This window comes from Ambystoma mexicanum, chromosome 10 (genome assembly GCF_040938575.1).
Source record: "Ambystoma mexicanum isolate Mex_15411 chromosome 10, UKY_AmexF1_1, whole genome shotgun sequence".
NCBI classification, from domain to species: domain Eukaryota; kingdom Metazoa; phylum Chordata; class Amphibia; order Caudata; family Ambystomatidae; genus Ambystoma; species Ambystoma mexicanum.
In genome coordinates, this window is record NC_090932.1 from 34,565,804 (window position 1) to 34,588,167 (window position 22,364).

The window sequence follows — 22,364 nt, forward strand, 5'->3', positions numbered from 1 at the left end:
GATCCCGAGATCCGGCTCCATTTCTGGTGCCGGATCTCAGATCCACCGAGAGCCGGCCCAATGACCAGCACTGGGCCTAGTGTAATCAGGGAGAGACACTGCTTCCAATGTGATGTCCCTCTATTCCTCGTCAAAGTCCTTGGCACTATAGTGCAATATAGGATATGAACTTTTTCACAATGAAGCTGCTCACTTCCTGCCAACCCACTCACGTGTGTTGCCCACTCATTACACTCCGATTTCTGTCACAATGTTAGGTTACTTCTTATTGAGAGCAAATTTCCGCCAGGAGGACATCTTGGCGCTAGACAACCAGCAACTCTGGGAGACAGACACCAAGTCAAGCCATTAGCCAAAACTTATTGGGTTGAGGAAAAAGCAAGTTTCTCATTCATAGACCTAATGGCAGCAGAGAGCAGACCAAGGTCGGACACAATCAGGGTAGTGCGGATCCTTGTGACCTGAAGAAAGCAATGGATCTTCTATGTTGGGTGTCCTGACCCACGTTTAAGCTATCATGCTACAACATTTGGTGCTGTGGGCTTAGAAAATTCAAGATGGCGGAAAACCCACATGTGCGCCGAAATCCAGGAAAGCTGCGCAGTTTGTGCGCACACCAAAATGGTTGCCTCACTTGCCACTCACCAGTGCGAGAATGATAGGCCGGGTTGCCATGAGGGAAATGGGTTGCCAAAGGAAAAAGAGTAGCGCCGGTTAGCTTCAAAGCGCTTTAAAACCACCCTGTGTTTCTCTGAAGGCAGGCTCAAAATGTCTATTTTAAACATTGCAACACATCTAAAAACTCACTGGACACCAGCAGACATTTGGTAGAATGGAGTGTTGTGTGCCTACAAAATCTGGGAAATGAAGAGCCCAAAACAATGCTTATAACAAAACTGCTATGGAGTCAGCAGTTTAAGTTGCACTGGATTTAAAGACACTAAAATCGAAAATGTTTAGATTAAATGAGTGACCTATGTTTGGTGTCACATGCCTTTGTAACTGTTGAAATGTCATAGTTTTGCACTTAGAATCAGCATTCTAGCTGCATGTGTAAAATTGCAAGTTAATTTAAAAAGCAACAAAAAAACATGACAGTTAGCTGAAAGTCTGGCTTAAGGAACTTGATTTTGCTTGACAGCTACCCCCATCAGGAGTGAAACTTGAGTCACAACTGTGTTCCCAGGCCTATCTGCCTTTTGCTGGCCACACTAAGGATATACCATCTCTCTGATAATTGAATTAAGGGGAGCCCCCTACAGAATACAGGAGCTCTGAACAATGTAACCCCCTTCACCCAGGCAGATGGTTTATGGCAGGAGTCGTAAATGGTCGTAAAAAGTGGCTTCCTCCTGAAGGAAAGGGGAGGAGCACTGCCTGTGAGAGCAAGCTGGCTTGGCAGAACTGGAAAAACCAGAAATTCAACCTTGTGCTGAGGGTAAACCACACCCCTTTGGAGCCAGAACATAACTTTAAAAAGATGGATCATTCATAGAGCGGACATGTGAAAATTTTATAAAATGATACCATAATTCTTGTGATTTTTCTGCCCACAGTTTAAGAGGTTTTTAGAACCGGTGGTATGTTCAGGGGGGTGTTAGCGGAAAAGTGGATATTACTCTAAATGTATGCATGTTAAAAATCTGAAACTTCATCAATTAATGTCCATACTCCCTGCGCACATGTGTGTAAAATGGGGTCAATGTCAGAAATTGAAAAATCAGTTAAAAAGTCAATTATCTGCCATTTCTGAATGCAAGCTCTTAGAAACAGCAGATTTGGACAGAGACATGGCTAAATTCAGCCACACCATGTATATGTAATTTCAAACAACTGTGTAACTCTGAAATATGTATTTTGATCATATATAGATTTGGGTGCACAGATGACAGGGGAGTTTTTTCAAGAGATCATAAATGGCTGACATCACTCTGACACAACTTAGCTCCCCCAATCAGGGGAGGAATGAAAGCTGGACCAATGACAAGTGAGAGGGGCAGGTTTAGTTATGACCAACACACACACCCACTTGCAGAACATATAAATGGACTACTGAAACTTAGGAAGAGACCTTCATTTCTATCTGCAGCTGGAAGCTCTGCCGGAAAAATCCATATTTACCTCCATCAAACCTCCAGAGAGACAAACTAGAGACTTCAAATCCATCAATCTCCAGAATCCAGAAGCAGTGCTGTACCCAGAGAGAGAGCAGAGCTGACCCAGACCCATGTTAGCAGTTCCAGAGACCAGACGCTATGCCCAGAGACCGTCCGAAGTCCAGACCTGTTGACCAGATCGTGACAAAGCCGCCTTCCTGTTTAAAATCTCTTGTGAGTACTCAGCAAAACTCAGCACACATCTCTTAGTTAAAATCATATAATTCAATCCATTTTTAATCTAAGTAGAACTGCAGCTTAGCAATTGTGTTATCCTGCCATCATTTTTAAAACTGAAAAAGTGCTGCGTTTAAAATTTGCAAAACCAAAAACGACCTTTACTAAATCGCTCATATCTCCGCGACCGTTTGTGCTAGAGACTTGCAGTAACTTTCATCTGGAAGCTGAGATCCTAGGCCTTCTTAGGACCCCAAAACGATAGTGGTAGTCCTTGTAGTTCCTCTCTAATAGCGCTCGGCGCATTCGCGAATTTTACCGCGATTTGCAAATTTCTTCACGTGTAAAAATCAGCTGCTGCTTGCCTTCCATTTGCCAGAAAATCGTTTGCCTCATAAAAACTATCCCTGAATCATTGCAAGAGTGAGCCTGAGCTAATATTAACTAGATACCACTCACCCTGAACCTCTGAAAGGGAATTAAAAGCATTTCCAGCATATTTCTCATCCATTGCTAGCACATATAAAAGCATTTGGGCCTGTGTTTTCAAAACTCCTATCTGTTTTCTTTAAGCGTGCTTGGGGGGGATTGAACTGAATTACATTGATTGCATTTCTGAGAACTGTGTGCTTTCCTCCCATTTCCTTGCATTGCATAAAGAGGGGGGGAGTGAATAGCCAGAGAAAAGTGATTACATTGTTTGGTTGAAATCATATTGAGTATTTTCTGTACTGCATTCATTGAATATTGCATCCACCTGAGCTTACATAAAGCATTCTGTACCACCTTCTTCTTTTGTTCCTATTCACCTGTGTGCTACCTTATCCATTTCATGTCAACTCCTTATTGATTATAGAGAAGCGTGTTGGTGCCAGATTCTCCGTTGTTAATCTTTATCATATCAGATTAAGTGTGCTATTCAATTATTAATTTATTATAAAGTGTGATATATATATCTATTGTTTAAATTATCAAATAAACCTTTTAACTTGCAAAACAGAACTACTTCTTGGCTCAGTGGGGTCAGGAGGATTCCAACAGAGGGGTGTTATATAGGGGTAGTCATCCAGAACGCATGAACTGGACATAAAGATATATCAATAAGGGTTTCCATTCAGTATCCCAGACTAGGCATTGACTTAGCTGTAGTGTTGAATTGAATCCTCTTACATCTAGTCGGCAATGGATCATGTTGGTGACCAATAGTCTCTGCCCGTCTAATGAGAGGGCTTTATGCCACCAGCGGAGAACCATCCCTTTCCCAGTCAGTGACCAATGCAAGGGTCGAAAATCTGGGACCGCAAGAAACCCTCGAAGTATCACTCATGAGACCACATTCTGAACACTGGGGGAACCCCAATATGCTGTGCGTCGCCAGGCCAAGATACGGTGCACGATAAATTCAGTCACACAGAACTGACAGCATAAACTACACCAGCCCGTTGTGAGAAAAGTGGAAACCAAGTAAGCGGTAAATGGCAAGACCTGATCAAAGCAGGATTTGGCCATTTGGTGAATCTGAAGCACAAGATCCTTAAGAACAAGGACACCCGAGTTCCATATTTTTGATAAGAGTCCTAGAGAGGAGCTAACGGTGCACGCTCTAGATCAGTGAACCCCAGCACCATTGGTTCAGCCATCCCTTCAGTGGTCCCATCCAATCAGCCACTCAACTCAGCGTGACCCTGAGAGTACCGCCCAGTCTAAGGTGAATCTCATCGGCATGTATTCATGCATGCTGAAGAGCCACCACTATAAGCAAGCGATCTACCCTATAAGCCCATAAGGAGGTTATAAAAGCAAGAGGGCAGAGTGGCACTGTACCCCATCTTGCAGATCTTCCCATACAGTTTAAAAGGACTCTTAAGGAAAAAGGTCATCCAGGGCACAGACAGACTCAATTCCAGTTCTGTAAAGAGGGCCCAAGAGACCCTGGTGGTGGTGAATGTGGAACAGTAAAAAGGGGTCTCATCCACCAATACAGCCATCACCGGACAATCTCCTGGTGTTGCCCACCCCACTGCTGCAAGGGTCGCTTGCATGCCTCTGCCTGGAGGAAGAAAAAAAAAAGAGACCATGTGATCGTTGGCATGCTAGGAGTATTTTACCATGGCATTATTGGCATGGCGTACCCTTGTGCCTCCTAATCCTTCAGCTGCCAGCTCAGTCACTACAGCTAGTGTCCATAGCCTCACCGCGTAAGACCGCTGTGACCCTCCTCCACCCACAACCCTTTTAAATACACAATAAGGCTGGCTTCAAAATGATGCCACGGTACGATGAGCCAGCATTGGGCAAAGAGGCCACCCACGTCTCCAAGGGTAGACTGAGAAGGGCACTTACACTCTCAGGCATCTTTGCTGGCAACAGTAGGGGAGCGATTGATCGGCCTCGCCCTGCACACATCCAGCAAAAGATGCTTTAAGTTCTATTATTACTGCATGTTTACATGTGCCGTGCCGACTGCAGCCTCAATTCAGTGGAGGGGTTCCATGTTCTCTTTGGGACCCCCTCAGATGAAATAGCAAGAAGATATTACTACCAAAGCAGAGCGGGCATCTATTGATTAGACTTAAGACTCCAATTCCTTCCTGCTGAGCTGGTGAACTGAACTAGACTCCTGCCCAGTGCAGCTGTGCTTCTATTGAGAATATTGGCCCTGCAGCCCCACCTCTACCGAGATCCCCATGATAGCTGGCAAAGGTCCCAAGGCTTTAATTTAGAAAAACAGCTGCAGATGCAGACCACTCATCCCTTATAGGAGGAAAGACTAAAGAAGGTTCCTACATGTTATTTTCACTTCTAGAGAACAGAACCAGCGCCATTGCTGCAAGTTCTTGACTAACCCTCTTTTGGGATTGGCGATGCCTGCAGTAGTAAGACATAATTCTGCACACTTCAGCCGGGGGGAGTGGGAGGGGCGGGGGGTGGTGAGGTGCAGCACACTCCAGGGTAGAACACAAATATCTCAGTAAAGGTAGAACCCCCCCTTTGCTGTACAAGGAACCAAGCCTTCCCATTGATGGTCGCTTTCCTCCAGAGTTCGCTCTGCCATGGAGATTGGGGTATTGCAACTTCAGCTGGTATGGATTGGCCAAAGGATCAGTTAAAGTTAACATAGTGGGGTGCACGCCTGAGGGCCAGCTTCATAGGGTACATGCGGTCCAATTGCCCGAGAATGGGGAGTTCAGGGGAGGCCCTGAAGGTTTCTCCAGGTCCACTTGATTGGTTGGACAGAACACATTTAGTAGGATGGATGTCTCCGGTTTTCAAACCAGTAATCAAGTTTTTAATTAGCATGTAAGGTTTGCTAAGTGCCACTATTTCAAGGAAAGCTGCTGGATAATTGGGGTGTGAGGGGCATCTAGAAATGATGCTATGGGGCACACCCCAACGTTGTGGATTGACATTTGCCATATGCAAAACCAAAAGGTACGCTCTTCTTTGGGCATGGGGGTCCCACTTTGTACTTGTGAGTAGTCCCGTAATTGCGAGGAGATTAAACATAGGCCTTACATGAGGACTGCCAGGACTGCAGCCTGCACGGGGAGACTGCATGGGACAAGGTGTGAACATGGGCAATGCGCCGCATGGCCAGTCTTGCAATGTGGGGGAGAACTCTGAAGAGGGATCTGTAACCGGCCTGGGCCACTCAGGGCCGTGCACCCGCTTGCCTAGAGGAATACCACGACCGATTAGCACCATGAAACCGCGAGCAGTGACGGCCTCTCAGAGAATGAGGACTCAAATCAATGCAGACAAACATTGGAAGAAAGGTTAAAGAGTCCACGCTGGTTCCCATGACAAATCACCCACTTAAAGGAATGAGCATGTGGCCAGGAATTCCCAACAGCCATGCATACACACATCAAGATACACCTGCTGCCCTCATGCAGGCGGTCAATGGTCATCGAGGGCAGCAGAGTCTGGAGATGTGTGGACTTCATCTCTGGGTCCATAACCTTAGATAGTGTTACTATGAACTGTGTCATAGACATGGAAGCGGCAGGTAAGGTCTCCACAAATGCACAAGCATCGTAATACTGCTGGGCTCAGCCATTGACCCGGCACTAGAGCTGTGCTGCATTGACTGGTTATGGAAGGATGGTGTGGAACAACACAGGTTCCTTGCCTGCACGGCTGCTAATCCTGTATTCCCATGATGCATTGGGGTTGGGAAAGTGTTCGACTGCAAACGCATCGCCGTCCGCCATATGGGGCAGTCGCCCCCATCATTCTCCATCAGCTGATGCCTGTTGAGTATCCTCGGAGGCACTCGACACTGAACGCCCGGGCATCCAGACCTGGCGCTCTGCTCTGAACCTCAAGGGTTTAACACCCCAGCTGGCAACATGGCCTCTGCTCCTTGGGTTTAACGGCAGCAGGTGCCCTATCCTTCAAACAGTACATAGCAAAGACGACACTTTTTGGTAATAAACTTTCTGTCCAGTAGAAAATCAAGCCCGTCTTCCCAGAAAACAATTTCAGATCTGATGTCCAAGTCCTTTCTCCGACAGGATGGTAACAATGCCCTTTTGGAAGGTCTACCGGCAATTACCCTGCCACCCTCGAGATGTGCCCTCCATGCTGCAGCACAACTCAAAGGACTCTGCAGATTTGATCACATCACCCCAACCCTCGTCAAACTGCACTGGCTCCTCCTGCAAGCACATATCACCTCCACAGTCTGCTGCACCCTCTAGAAGGCAGTCACCCTGAAGTCCCCCAGCTACCTCACAGAGAGACTCAACCTCTCCGGAGGCATGCAACCCACCAGAAGTAAGGACATGTTCAGACTTGACTTCACTGAGAAGCTCAGCCTCTCTGGAGGCCTAGGATCCACCAGAAGTAAGGACATGTGCAGACTTGACCTCACTGAGAAACACAGCCTCTCTGGAGGCCTAGGATCCACCAGAAGTAACGACACGTGCAGACAAACTCCATCAGTGCAGGAAGGTAAACAGAAGATGGGCCTCCTCGGTCTATGCCCCAAGGTTCTGGAACCTCCTCCCCATCAACATCAGACTCACACCATTACTTAAACATTTCAGGAAGGAGCTCAAGACCCTCCTCTTCAAAGAATGGCTCCTCCTAAACACCAAAGTCGATAGACCCTCTACTGCTACCTTACCTGCAACTGGGTGATCCTCTCCTCACGGTTTTCTCCCTTAGTTGCTTGTAAATCCCTTGTTGCAAATTGCGTGCCCCGACGCTCCGTGCTGCGTTGCATCTCTGCTTCCCTCACCATGTCCTTCTCCCTATGACGTGTAAAGTGCTACATTCCTTCGTGAAGCTAGGCCGTGCTCAATAAACACTAATATATAGTACAAGTCCAGTTTTTAACATGTATGCAGTAGACCTCACTGCATGCATGGAGAATGTGAACCATCTCCCTGATGACCGATTGCTCTTCGCCTGCAACTCAGGGGCTTCAGCTCAACCCGCCCGGCATTGAAAGGGCCTTGTGAAAGGAACGCTAAAGGGTTAATACTCAAACGACATAGATTCTCTTTGTCAGAAAGAACTGGCTGTATTGTCATCTGGAAATAGAAAAACAAACTTCACAGTAGTTTCCAGCAACACATGGCACGAGTCCAGTGCCTCTGGGGGACTTGGTAACCAGGGCATGGAATCTGGAGATCCATGCCAAGAGAGGGGAAAAGACTGGGCTGCCCCGAGGGGGCGTCCGACTCTGACAAGTGATGCAATGTTCAGAATCGTGGTGGGTGCGGAGGTTGCCTCTGGTTGGCAGTACCGCCAGGGCCAGCCCAATAGCTGCTCCATCACTGGGCCCCGCTGGGGGACTCCCACTAGAAGCAGTTCGGGCTCGGGCAGAGGTTCAGCCGTGGCAACTCACTGTTTCATAAGTTACTTGAATCTGGTAAAGGGTGAAGGAATACAATCGCAAACAGGAGAACAGTAAGCCAATAGAAGGTTGTGGCACCTCTGGACCTGGGTGTCAGCCACCGACCCGCCAACCACCAGCTGCTGTCTGGGCCAAACAGGAAGATTAGACTTGAAAAGAAACGAGTTTCCAGCGTAGCTGCTGCTCAAATGCTAGTATTTCAGAAGTAACTAAATGTCAAATGTTTGGTGTAGAACCAGATGTACCAGAATCCCTCTGGGCTGCCTCTGGACACTGTCTTAGGCCATAAGCAGGTGCTGGTTGCACAACTACATGTACCAGAATTCTTTTGGATAACCTTCATCTCAGTCCTAGCTCCTGAACTTGTTCTTATTTCGTAGATGGTAACTTGTAAACTGCTGGCTGCCAACTCATTGCAGCTTGGAAGTGTGGGGGGGGGGGGGGATGGGGAGGCTCGTCAGCGCCGACATGATCCCGTTAATGGTCGTGTTTTGCAACTGCTTAACTGCTACATCCTCAGGGCTCCCCTCCTGTGTTGCTTTGTGCAGCCGTTTCCTCGGAGCCCCAGTGATGAGCTTTGCCACAAGCCATTGCGTATCCCAACGCCAGTCAGGTTGGGCGGACATCTTACCTGTGCCACCAGCAGCGCCCTGCCACTCTTCCGCCCGTTGCATGTGGCGTCATGGGACTGCCCGCTTCCCCCTGCCTCTAGGACACTGCCCATTTCCGTCTGGTGATTAGACGGAGCCGGGGGGGGGGGGGGTAGGGGGCGCCAGCAGGTCGCCTACTCGGCGCACCCCTTTTCCACTCAAGGCTGAATGGTCTCAGGCGGCTACCAGTAGCACCTTCCCGGCACGGCCCATCTTTGCAGTTCTCCCCCTATCCTAATGCCTCACCTCTCACCTGAAGTTACTCTGCCCCCCTCAACTGGCCTAATGCGCCCCTTCCGAGGGAAGCTCGTGCCACGTGTACGCGCACCGCGCTATACACGAGCGACACTGAGTGAGGCCAAGGCACTTTCCCCCTTCCAATATGTGCTTAGCCTTTATAAAAACAAGAAAATAGCCATTTCATTAACATTGTTTCGATAGTTCAAATCACATTCATGGAGAAAGGAGATGCGGCAAAGAGTGGGGTGCTGAGCCAACCCTCGGACGAAAAGGAGAGCCCCTCAAAAGCTACCGGCACCTTTGAACCCGCCCGCCCGCACCCACTGCAGAAGTGCCGCGCTGGCAGCACGCCATCATGGCCTCAATAAACCCACAACTGCAAGAGCACTGCAAAGAGAATGCGTCACACAAAAGAGACGTCACACCAGCGAGAGGCTTTACATGCGGACAACCTGGAAGGTTTAAGATTACGGCACATTGTGGACAGTCAGACAGGGAGCCGTTTCCAGCCAACAATCCCCTTTTGCCTGGGGGGGTCGGGGGGGTGGCATGCATGTCGACACTGCTGGGTGTAGTGTCATTTTTACTGGATTGACGGTCCTTTGGTGTTTGAAACCTTCTATTCTTTTTGGTCTGATCGTCTAGTCTGCACCGTTGTTTCTGTGTATGTAGGAATTCTTTAAGGCTCTTCACCCTTTAGGATTTTTTTTTTTTACCAATGAATGCTAGAAAACAATATATATATGCATGCAAACAAATATCGTAAAGGCGAAAGTTCATTTTCTACACAGGTATGTTGCTGGGCGTACTAAATACTGGCCCAGGCTCTCAATGCTGAAATGTTTTATTGTCATCCAGTCCCTGTTTTTCTTCCTGTTCTTACCTCTTCAACACCCAGGAGGAGTCATTTAATCCAACAATACACTTATGCAAAGGCACCTTACCTTAGGACTGCCCACAGTATTATGCCAGGACTGCCACTGTAAAGCACCTGTTCATGATGGGTGTACCCACTATATAGGTTATCATTGCTACAGTAAAACCCTCATGATGCTGGTGGCACCAACCCTTTTCATCATTGCATGTCAGATGTGTCTATAAATTCATTACAAGCCCTGCCCAAGACACCGACCCTATGCATTTAAAAATACACACGCATGCCACATGCATCACACACACACACACACACACACACACACACACACACACACACCTCCTCCCCTACATCTCACCCTCTCCCACACATATGCAGAAATATTTCTGCAACCTCATGGGCCACTCACCAGGAACCCTACAGATGAGTTTTAAAAGTGGCGGCCCACATTAAAAAACACTCCCCAAAAGGTCCCTCAGGAAACAGACCGCCCCAGCAACTAGTGGCCCCTACCAAACATCTGCTACACACAGTGAAACTCCTAGAAACACATGGATATGGAAAATCCAGGCGTATTTAGAAACCTACCATCTGCTGGACCGGGCACATGTCAGCTTCAGACCTATAAGAGGACCAGAATCAGCACTCCTCCCCATCTGGGATGACCTACAAAATTAACTTGGACTCTGACATTACTGCTGCCCTGAAACGACTGGCAGTGAACACAGTCGTTCATATAACCCTCACCATATAGATGCAATAAATCGGGGTAAGCATCATTACACTACAATAGAAAAATCCTTCCATACAGAAACCACCAGTTACCATCCTTCAGCTCAACACCACAAACACCCACCCACCTGTGGGGTTCCACAAGGCTCATCCCTCTCCCACTGCTCTACAACATTGATATGATCCCACACATGAAGCTCAAGGCACATCTCCAACTTTGCAGATAACATGCAACTCACCTGCAAAATCAAGATGGAGAGCGAGAGAGAGAGAGAACCCTCACCAACTGCCGGTCACAAATCAACAGATGGATGAGCAGCAACATCTTCAAACTCACAGACAAAACCGAAATTACGATCATGCCCAACAACCGCTGCATTCAACAGCACATATCATGGCCTACTAAAATGGACCGGGAGTATCCAAAGAAGTTACAAATCCCAGAATATTGATGGACAATGACCTAACACTAGAACCCCAAGTCAATGAATTTGTGAAGAAATGCTTCCTTCATCAACGCACAATCAGAAGGATACTTCCCTTTCTCAAATTCCCAAACTCAAAACTCACCATCATCTTCCTCACCATGTCAAGAATAGACAACTCCAAGAGCATCTATCTTTGAATGCTAGACTACCTTACCAAAAACACTGGCGATACGGAATGCAGCAGCAAGAGTACTCCTCGGACTCGCTAAGAGTACACATCACGCAGCATTAGGACCCCTTTATTGTCTACCAGTCCAAAAAGGGTTTACTTCAAAACACTTAGCATAGTACACAGAGTAATCCATGGCCAAGGAGCAGAATTACTGCACAAATCTCCATTTACAGAGTGAAAAGAACCATGAGATCCAGCAATGAATGTCAGGGTAGTCAAGGAGGGTCCCCTTTAATGCGAGGGATTCAAGTTGCGCACACCATACTGTTGGCAGAAAGGGGATGATAGTAAAACTGGAATAGTGTCGCAAATCCATATGAAGCGCGTAGGAAGATGCAATATTAAAACTGCAAATGGAACACAAACACAAACTCATACAGCAGGGTGCTTTTTTACACAGGCATTCTAAAATGGCAGGGACGTTGACGGGAAAGAGAATTAGTTGCTTAGTAACAAAGTCATATGAACAGGGCAAGGTTCACAATCCTTGCAAGCGAACAGAAGTTGTATAGCCCTTTATATTAAAATCTTTAGAGGGGATTAGTCATTTGGTCGGTAGTAATAAACCAGAGGCCAGTTTCCGAAAGTTATGTCTTTTTCCAGAACATCAGAGGGGGCATGTGGCCGCATAAATTAGATTAAGGCGCCAGGCGCCTGTGGAATAGAGATGGCCATCTGTGGTTCAAAGAAAAAAACCTGTTTAAGCAGGCCTTTCTATATTTGGCAACATATGTCAGTAGAACCATGTGCAATCATACTTAAAGGTCTTAAGCCAGTTATTGCTAGCAATTAATTATGTTTTCAATACTAATGTTTAATCATGTACTGGCATTGCCTACTACAAAGAATCCCAAGACGAGGTGCGTTTTGAATATGTAATGAAGACAAGCCTGACCAATGAAAAAGGAAGCATTGGGGAAAGATGGGTTTTATTTTATGAGGTTTTGCCCAATCATATTTGGGGGATGGAGGGTAATAAATGTACCTGGATTGTTTTAAATTGTTGAAGTCTATAAACTGCCAACTGATGTTGTATTGTTGAGACTTGGGTTCGTTTGGTCCTGCAATACCATCCAATTGCTCCCCAGAGCTTTTGTACAATAAAGTTGCTTTAAGTACAACCATATAGTCGCTTCTAAGTGGTGGGCCTCTCTTGGGGTAAGGTGATTGAAGGTCCAACATGCATCTTGAACTCAAACACTATTCAAAAATTAAATACGGTGATCAGTTTTCTCATGCATCTCAACAAAACTCTGGAACTCACTTCAAGGAAATGAGCACAATAGAGAACGCAGGACCTTCAGGAGTTCATTAGAAATCTGGCTGTATGATTTGCAAGTTTAAAAAGCCAAACCACTTTCTCAGAGAAGCACGCTATCGCAATAGAACAAGGTGCACTATGAATTATGGGATCCTGTTTTGGGGCTCGAAGTCCAAGTCAACCAAGCAGAGTAGACCAAAGTGAAAGAAAATGTAATATCGCTAACCACCACACGAGGCATATCGGTCTAAACACTAAACAATCTGCGCAACATTGGCATAAGGATCCCCCTGCTAACCATTACTCCTACTAAAACTCTTCCTGAAAACACACCACAGACAACCACACATGACTACCACATCATCAAATCTAAAATCATACAGCAAAATACACACCTCCTCCAAGAACTCGCGCAAGCACAACATGCAGGGACACAAAACTTATAAAAACTTACATATCCAAACGCCAACCAACACATACCAACTAGAAGCAAACACACAATGACCAGTTTTTCCAATCTGAAACTACCAACATAAAAGCAAAAGCACTCGTGCCTTCCCTGTACTCTCGCTAAAAAACCCACCCCTGGCCTCTTTTCAGAGCTGAGAGAGCACATGGAGACCATAGAAATGGCAGTGGTGCATGGTATAAATCACATTAACATCACATAACAGACACACACGCGTGCACTCTCATAACATCTTAGAGTTCGGCCCAGTCCCTTGGGCTCTCGCCCGAGGAAGGAAATACCATCCACCAACAGGCAAACCACATGTCGGGAACCAGAAAGCACTGCAAGCGACATGTTTCGGAGCTCAAGGTATGCAGGCATTGCATGAGCCCGGGCTGCAAAGAGTGAATGCCCAAAGGGTTCCAATATTGCCACAATGAGCGTATGTTGACCAGGAGCACCCCCCCTCTCACTGCACTAGCCAGGTCACCACGTCCAATGTGCGATGCATGGCTAAGAGAGCTGTAGGCCCCACCCACCCAGGCATGGCCCACTGGGCACATGCCACAGTGCACGTGCTGCTGTGGAGGGCTGTACTTCTGCTTATGTCTGTGCTGCTGCCTCTCGATAATAGGCATTTTGAGGGCACTGGAGAAGGGGGATGTTGCCACTCAGCCACTCCTGCTATTGGTGCACAAGAGTACAATGCAGTGTTTGCATATATGGTGCTAAAATAGGACTGCTCCCTCATACTGGTGTCCTCGTTCTTTCCACATAGATAAACCAGGGGATGGTTTATGCTCTTTAGACTTGCCACCAGAACATTAGGGCGGTGAAGACTTCCACTAGAGCCCCGCTTCCCTCTCAACCAAGCCACATCCACTAAAGGCAAATGTGATGCGTGTGTTTGCTGAGCCTGCCTCTTCGCCAAGAAGAAATGGCTTCTGGGAGCATCCTCTCCCTATGCAGTGCATGATGGGTAGAGCTACATATTCACTGTACTAGAATCTCCGGACATTTCTTAAATAGTCAACATCTCTGCAGGCATGAGTGGGTACCTTCACAACTTTATATCCCAGTTAACTCTTTCAATCGTACAGCAACCCCCCCCCCCGAATTTAAAACTTATGAAATGAGCAAAACAAACACAAAAGTGAAGAATGCAAAACATGGATACAAAATAAAATGGCTTTATTTACAGGAATGTGAAACAAAAACATGAAATGGTAGAAAAATATATCAAAACTGTGCATACAAAATAGGTTTCGATGTGAAATGAGGTAGAGACGTACATTGGAGCAGTTTTTGCATATCCTTCTCCAGCATCAAGACTCTGAGACGGACCTAGAAACACGGGGTCATGAGCGGCCATTGTGAAGATTCTCAGGCAGTCCCACATAAAGGGCATACGTTGAAACAATAAAATGCCATGGTGGACGATGACAGGTCAATACAATGGTGGACAGGCTTCTACAGGACAGGTGGTGAATAATGACAATTAGTATAAACAAATACAAGTCTCAGACTAAGACTCCTAGGGTCTGCAACCTTTCGCTCTCCACAGGTTTTGGACTACACCTCCCATCAGTCCCAGCCAACATGGTCAATGGAGGGGAATCATGGGAGCCATAGTGCAAAACATTTAGTATGTAGACCCCTGGTGTAGGGAGATAATACTCTACTCCATCAGGGTGGGTACTTACTAGACACATGCTTCTTAAAGAGTAATACTTTGTGTCCATAGATTTAATGGCGTGAAGGTCACTGCTCTGAACATTAGGCAGACAACTGTTCAAAAAAATGAAACATAAGACACTGAACAAAGATGGAGGTAATGCAGATGCAGTCCTTCTATACTACTGAGATCTAACGAGTAAGAAGTGCTCCTTTAAGAAGAAAGTCTATTCATTAGAAAGCTGGAGGGCTGGACACACAGGTTTCAATTCATCCATAAAGGGGACCTAGCCTCCTCCACAAGGATACTTCCAAGGGCTACTGGGACATGGGCTGACCATGAAGGGGTGATACTTGAGTTGTGGGTAAAGTGGGAGATACCCGGGAGCTTCAGGTCTGCATGGAATAGAACATCCAATGAGGGACGGGAATGGACCTCCAGTGTCTTGCCGTCCCACACAGACGCTTGGTTTATATTTTTCGGGGACTGGGTCTCCGGGAACTGAATACGGGTCAGGAGGAGCTGAAGGTGCAATGCTCCAGGCTTGATGCAGCCAGTCAATATCATGGCCTATGTGGAGAAAGCACGGATGAGAATGATTGGTCAATGGTCAGAGCAAAGATCCAGAATCAGGCTGGGCTTTCTGTACAGCTGCTAGCCAGGTCCCTTTTACGGTTACTGAATTTAAAGCCATTTTGTGTGGCTATCCTGAAAACAAGGAGTGGATTTGACCTTGAAGACCTGGCATTTGAGCCCCTTTCCTAAATAGTATCGACAGTTCAACTTTAGAATGACAATGTGTGGGGGCGAGGGGTGGGGGGTTGAGATTCTGTGGAGTCTGCACAAGTGCAGCTCAGAGAAGTTCTCAAAAAAAACTCCCCCAACAACATAGCTCTACCCACTACTGCCCGTGCCAAGTGCACTCCTGGTGGCATGTGCAGGAAGACACACAAGGGCAGGTTTCTGTGGCGGTCAGAGGAAGGCTGCTCATAAAATATGCTGAAAGACCTTCCACACATACAATCAAGTACTACATTCTCTACAGTCTAATATTCATTACTCCGCTCCATCCAGTCACTTGCTATAGTCCGTCCCAACCTTTGAAATGGCATCCACTTAGGAGAAGAAAGCCCAGCCAACCCACCACCCATTTCGTAAAAGTCTCAACTCAAACCCCAACCTCTGAAAATCTTTCATCTTGCATACCAGCACCCTCCTTTGCCCCTCCCACTACATACTTCTTACCATCTGGTCAAGCTCAGAAACATTACATGTTCATATTAGAAAGTGTATTGATTATTTACTGGTGGGGCCAGTGCAGGATATCCGGGCACAGCTTTTGGATCAACTTCAAAGAGGTGCAGGCCCCACCTCCCCTACCCGTTTTCTTGCTGCAGGGATATCTCATTGTGTGATTGACTACTCTAGAATTATTCACAAGTAATGGTGTAGTGGATTCAGCTTCTAGCGCTCCCCCTCGTTTCCTAAGCTCAGATACAGCCTTCAATGTCATCAGCCTGAAGCTTCTTATGGTTGGCAACACGCCCTCGCTCCTCAGAACTCAACGGATTGGGAGGTATAGAGAATAGAATGAAATAGCTCAGCAAGTTACGGCTAGGCTCTCAGATCTGTGCAACCTGCAGTCACAAACTCAAATCCTGGCAGGGCAGCCTTGGCCCCTTTGTGCATTTCATGTCAATAGGTGGAGAACCATGAACTCTGGTAAGAACATTATCACATTGATTAGAAGTGAGAGAAATCGGTCATGAAGCAGCGCTACATGATTTGTATAGAGAGGTGAGTAGATTACAAATGCACTCATTTGTTCGGTTCCGATGGGGATAATACATCCCTATCAAGTTGATAGTAGGGGGCCAGTCCATGCCCTACTATTCTCCTCTGCCCCCCCTCCCCTCACATACACAGTATATGAGGGTTGGAAGCAGGAGTCCGCAGCAAATTACCTGAGCAGGACCCCACTCACAAAGGGGCAGGGGCAGGCTAAAAGGTGTTGCTGTGCACAGGGGTGTTCACCCAACGCTTCTACCATGAATGGTGGTGCAAGCTCCCCCCACCCCAATCAGGAGAGCCACCAACTTCCAAGTTAAGTCTCCACCAGAGAGATGAGAACTTGAGGGCAGGAGTAGCTGGCGAAATACCCTCAACAAACAAAACATGATTTGCAAGGTGCACCAGCTTAAATGCTGGAGCTCTAACCTGTTTCTAAAAGTGAACTCCTTGTCTAGAAATTGAGTTCATAGAGATTTTGAATGCAGTTCATTTCATCACTTACTTCAATTGCTGATTTTTGTGTGTGCTCAGATTAGCAGATCGTGCATTCGATATTTATCCAATGCTTGTAACATGTTTTGTGTCCAATATTTGTTCGATACTCATCAAGTACGCGGCCTCTCTGAGCCACAAGGGTGGGAATAAACCACTTGCGAGGCTGAGATTTTCTCAGCCTCTCCCTCACCATCCAAGTCACTAGGGTGTTACTGGCACTGGGCTCTGCAGCACGATGGCTCAGACGGTCCAGGGAAGGGCCTCTCTTACTATAGCAGTCCTGTCTGTCTGAATCTAAACTCATTTGGCATTTGTTTATTGGTTCCATGTGCACTAGTAATGTTCACAATATGTTGGAAGACATGTTTTGCACCCAGGGCACTGCATGCATCAATGCCTAACATTAGTTAGGAATTAGGCAATTTGCCTTTTGCTACATTAATATGCTTTTCTACTACATCAATTCACTACTATAATAGTATCAGATCCCTAGGCTTGGCCATGGAGTGGTGGACTGTGTCCCTGCCAGCGGTATTCAAACCTTTGTCTGCTGGACGCCAAAAAAGAAAGATGGAAGATTACATATAATACGATAGCTTATTCATAACGCACTTAATACCCAGAGGTTTCTAAGCGCGGACCCGGGGAAATCGAACCTGTGGTGCTCTGTTACGCTTTGCTTCCAAGACGAGCATGTTACCCCTGGCGATCCTCCTGAGACGAATCAGTAAGCAGAAAATGTGTTACCATGACAGGATGTGATGGAAGCAGCTAGGGGTGTTCTTTCTCGTCACTAGGTACCCTTCTTTTATGGTTAAATTTTGTGATTTAATATCTGCCTGATATGTTACAATTATTTATACCACGCATATTCTCCTGAAGGCATCTTGGCATTAAAAACCAGAACAGGAAGTACTGAGAAGCCAATGTCCAAAGTTAAAACAGGAATGTTTTCAATTGACGCTGAAACGGATAATGATTTTCATTGCCCCTAAGAAAGCGGCAGGTTATTCCTCAGATTGGCTGCAGCGATTGAGAATGCTCGTCCACCAATCCTGGACAACCAAAAACAGGGGATAGCAATCCACCGAGCATCCTGAGAGTGGAGAGGGTATCCCGGGACGCAAGGAACACATTTCTCACCTATTCAAGCCCCTGCTCTTAGTAGGCCCGGCAAACAATGCACAAGGACTCGACCCTCTTAGCAATTGGGAGCCAGCAGAGACCGAATCACCAGAGATGGGGGAGCCAAAAGGAGACTCTGCAGCAACACATGCTGCAGAATTTTGAAGGAGGTGTAACCAGCGTATAAGAAAAAGAGGTTGAGCCAAGAAAAGAGTGTTACAGTAGTCAATACGGCTTAGGACACAAGAGGCAACCGCCAAAGCCCATAACTGTGCCGGGAGGTGGTGACACACTCTGTAAAGAACACCAAGTTGGTCGGGACCATTGCAAACGAAGTTGGTCATCTGAGGTTCCATGGAGAGGGACGTTGAAATCTTGATCGCCAGATTGTTGACTATTGCAACTGGAACAGGAGAAGGCCCCAAAACGAGGGCCATCCACAAACGCAGAGGACCTTCGTCTTGTCTCCATTAAGTTTAAGCCAGTTGTCACCCGTCCAAGGGCCCACGGTCCCCAAGCACCGCTGAAAGCGGAACCCCTCAGAATGTGAAAGATCGAGCCAAACAATAATCGGGGTCTGATCAGCTTAGGAGTAGCAGCGAAAGCTGTGGCAGTGGACAAAAAATCTACTAACAAGGAATTTAATTTTAGGAATGTCCCTGCAAAAATGTTGCCTGGCAAAACAAATTCAGTTTTCTGCAGGGGCATCATCACATTGCACATGCAGGACACCCCCGCAACCTCCTCTCCCCTTGACCCCATACATATGGTCACCATATATAATGTCACCGCCACAGCTTTTCCCTGGCAACAATATGTATGGTGATATGACCGGATACCCACACAACACCATGCAAATTGTCTGTACTAAGCAGTGACCTGCTTTCTGTGCTGAGCAGGATTCACCCGACCCCTCCCCCATTCTTAGAACTGTAACTAGCACAGTCAGCACATGTGTTTTTCTCTTCTGTAATCACACAAAACATGCCCTGCTCATATCTTGCACGACAAACATGTGGCATGTCCTGCAGCACTAAAAAGGAAACTGGAAGCTGTCAGAAAGGAGGCGTGATGGAGCCAGTGCCAGCCTATCAGGGGAGCTGCAGGGTCCATTAATGCTACAGAGGAGAGTCAGCAAGTGTCAGACAAGAGAAGGACAACCATGGGATACCGGGAAAGAAAGACTGCAGAGGAATGGTTGGGGGGTGGGGGGGCGGATTGGCTAGTGCAGGACCACTCCTGCCAAGACCAGGCCGATCCACAATACCCTTCCACGGCCAGTAATTGTGCACGAAAGACTAGAGCGGGGGACTAGGACACCGTGAGCAGAGCCAGGAGGGCAAGGAGGTTTGAGCACGTCCACCAATAGGGAAAGGCAGAAACCGAGGAGAAGACTACAGGATGGAATAGGAGATGCAAAAGCAACGCCCTGGCAGACCACAGTGAGGATATAGGCCGGAACAGGAAGAGAGCATGTTCCTCAAGGAAATGCAAGAGAAATGCTGCATGCTGGAACTTGAAGGCAATCTTCCCAGAGCCATTTAGAAAGTGACTGCATGCAGAAACATTGAATCCTGGACCCTGAAAGTGACCTCACAGGAGCCATTAAGAGTGCTGGAATGTAAAAACATTGCATGCTGGACCTTGCAGCCCAAGATACTAACAGCAACTGAGAAGTGCAACTTCAAAGCCATGCTTCCAGTGCCATCACGAAGGTGAAATGGGATGCGAAAATTTCAGACTGCAGAGGGAATTGCGAATAGCCAGGATGAGCAGAATTGGGGTGTTGGGGGAGAGTGTATCTGACTTGCTTCACGGGGACTGAGCATAAGCAGTGCAGGTTCCTCCGTCAATATGTTCGGGAAACTGGGGAATGGGAGGAGCTTCAGCAGTGGTGCGCATCTGATAAGGGTGACTAACGGCGAACATCATCTCTGCACATGGAAATCGCGGCTCTAGCCCTTGAGGAGCCATCCCAGCAAGAAGAAAGTGATGAGCTGTGGCTAAACAAGGGGAGCTTTAGCTTGCGACCCCCAGGCAGATTTAAATAAGCTATCTCCTTGCAATGAAATGTTAAGAAATGACCACAGCTGGCTCTTGATCGTCATGAAGAGAACAGTCCATACATATCAATTTTCCGCTGGCCCCATTTCAGAGTTTATGAAAAGGACCCTATTCCCACGTTCTCCGCTCCATCTCCTCCTTCCAACTGCATGTAGTCCTTCTTTGAGGACCAAGGCAGCATTACCCTTCGTTCTGTCCTTTGCTATCTACGCGTGGCCTAGCTCACTGAATACTCCACATCGCTCTCCATGACGCTTCATTTCTCTATTCTAGCAAACACACTCTGGAGAAGCTCATTTGTTCGGAGCGCTCTGGGCGTGGACCATAAGCCAATAGGTACCAAAGCATCAAGCATGAAGAGGAAAAACAGAAGCACTATATTACAACCCGAAATTAAATCTCATTTCATAAAGACAATGATATTGGATTCTTCGAGTAACCAGCTCCCCTGTTAAATGTATGCCACTGACAGCTGGAGACCCTTCCTGTGGCATTACAAACATGATTATTACTTTGAAAAGTCTCGTTTGATGATCAGAAAGTGCAAAGGACCTAAAGAAAGTCAAATCTGGCACAGTCTGCCATGTCCAGTTACTCCACGTATTCTCAAACATCTCAAGCTTTGTAAAGTCTCGGCTCCTACCACGATTTGTTTTTAAACATCCAACCTTCCCTCCCAGTGTTTTCCTCCACTCCCCCCCACCCTCACCACCACATCTTTCCAGCCTTGCCACTTCTGGCCCCTAACCTCCAATATTAAATGGCTGTGTAGCCTACTATTAAAACCAAAGACCAGTGTTGACGATCGATATGGGGATCTGTGATTAGGATAACTTACGTACCCACTCAAGACATTTCCATAAATTACCCAGTGGCATGACTGGGTCAATAACACTTCTAATCAATCACTGACTCAGCAACAGACCAAACACTGTCAAACGCAACGATAGCTTGGCACTACATTGACCCTGGCAACCTCCTCCTTGCCAACCTGCTCTGTACACATGCCCTGCCTTGAAGCCCTCCACCCTCAGCGTCTGTATCCTGGTAATTGCCCCCTCACAATCCTTGCACCAAAGTCATACCAACCTCATCTAGCGTTTTATGGACCACTCCCAAACAGAGGAAGGTCTCTTCGAGTTAACAAGTATGGCTTCCATCCCCAGTGGAGAGTGAAGGCAATTCTTTCCTCCTGCCGCCTAAACATTGAAACAGGTTGGGCTTGAGAACCATGTGGTAGACCGACTATTCTCATCTGCACCTGCAGAGGTCATCCGGTTACTGGTACGGCTCCAAAATCAATGTGCTTGGCAAGGAGTGGGTTTAGAGGTGGAGGGATGGTAAGAGGGTCTCTGTGGAGGAACACTAGGATTGAGGTGTTAATAGCCCTCTCTAACATATGAATGTGAAAGGTTGTTTCCTCTAATCATAATCATATGCAAATGTTGTATACATTTCCCATTCATCTAATGCAGAGTGATGAGAAGATGACAATTCCGCAATCTCAAGGGAACCCGCTCTCAGTTCCAGAATCTATAGCATGAATGCCTCCATGCTAAGCACCGCTACCCCAAAGTCTATAAAAATCTAAAGGATTGCCAATTGTAAAAGCCCTTCCTCCCCCTCTCTATGGCAAGTCCTTTCCGCTGTCCTTTTGTGAACTATAGTGTGGTTCTAGTTGCATGGGGTAATGTTCGGAGTAAGCCTTGCTTTTATGGAAGGAGGCCCGGCTCAGGGTCTTCTTGGCTGGCAGTGCCACATGCAGCTGTTTCCAGAACCTGCCCGCGGGGTACTTGGATTTCTCGCCTTTCCATTTGATCACCGTTAGCACCTTCTGGGCTCGCTTGAGCTCCTTGACCATTTGCCTGCTTTTAATAGCTTTATACTGCACTAAAATCACCCGGATGCTGCCCTGGGAGGCCATATTGTCCAAGCCGGCTTTCAGCTCCAGGAGGGCTTGTGTGCCCTGGTGGACATAATTGGGGCTCAGGACAACAAGCAGGCGACGACTGTTCTTGATGAAGCTCAAAGTCTCATCTGTGACAACTGGGGAAAGAAGATACCAAGAAATTAGTTGCAAACACTTGAGCTGTTGGAGCCAAACGCATTAAAGGCAAACATTTCAGGAGCCCTCCGCCGAGGGACGC

The 22,364-nt window shown here is 47.0% G+C and overlaps 1 protein-coding gene across 4 annotated transcripts in view; it reads right to left on the reverse strand.

Annotated features, from left to right (window-relative positions):
• IL1RAP (interleukin 1 receptor accessory protein) overlaps window positions 1–22,364 on the reverse strand; it is a 681,332-nt gene that overhangs the window by 87,867 nt on the left and 571,101 nt on the right. Inside the window, exon 11 of one of the 4 annotated variants that reach the window (XM_069617445.1) lies at window positions 14,242–22,263. The exons of the other annotated variants lie outside the window; for them this stretch is intronic. Within the exon in view, the coding sequence (XP_069473546.1) occupies window positions 21,845–22,263 (419 nt within the window). The 3' untranslated portion in view covers window positions 14,242–21,844. Of the gene's footprint in view, window positions 1–14,241; window positions 22,264–22,364 lie in introns of those variants that run through there. 4 annotated transcript variants of the gene reach the window in all.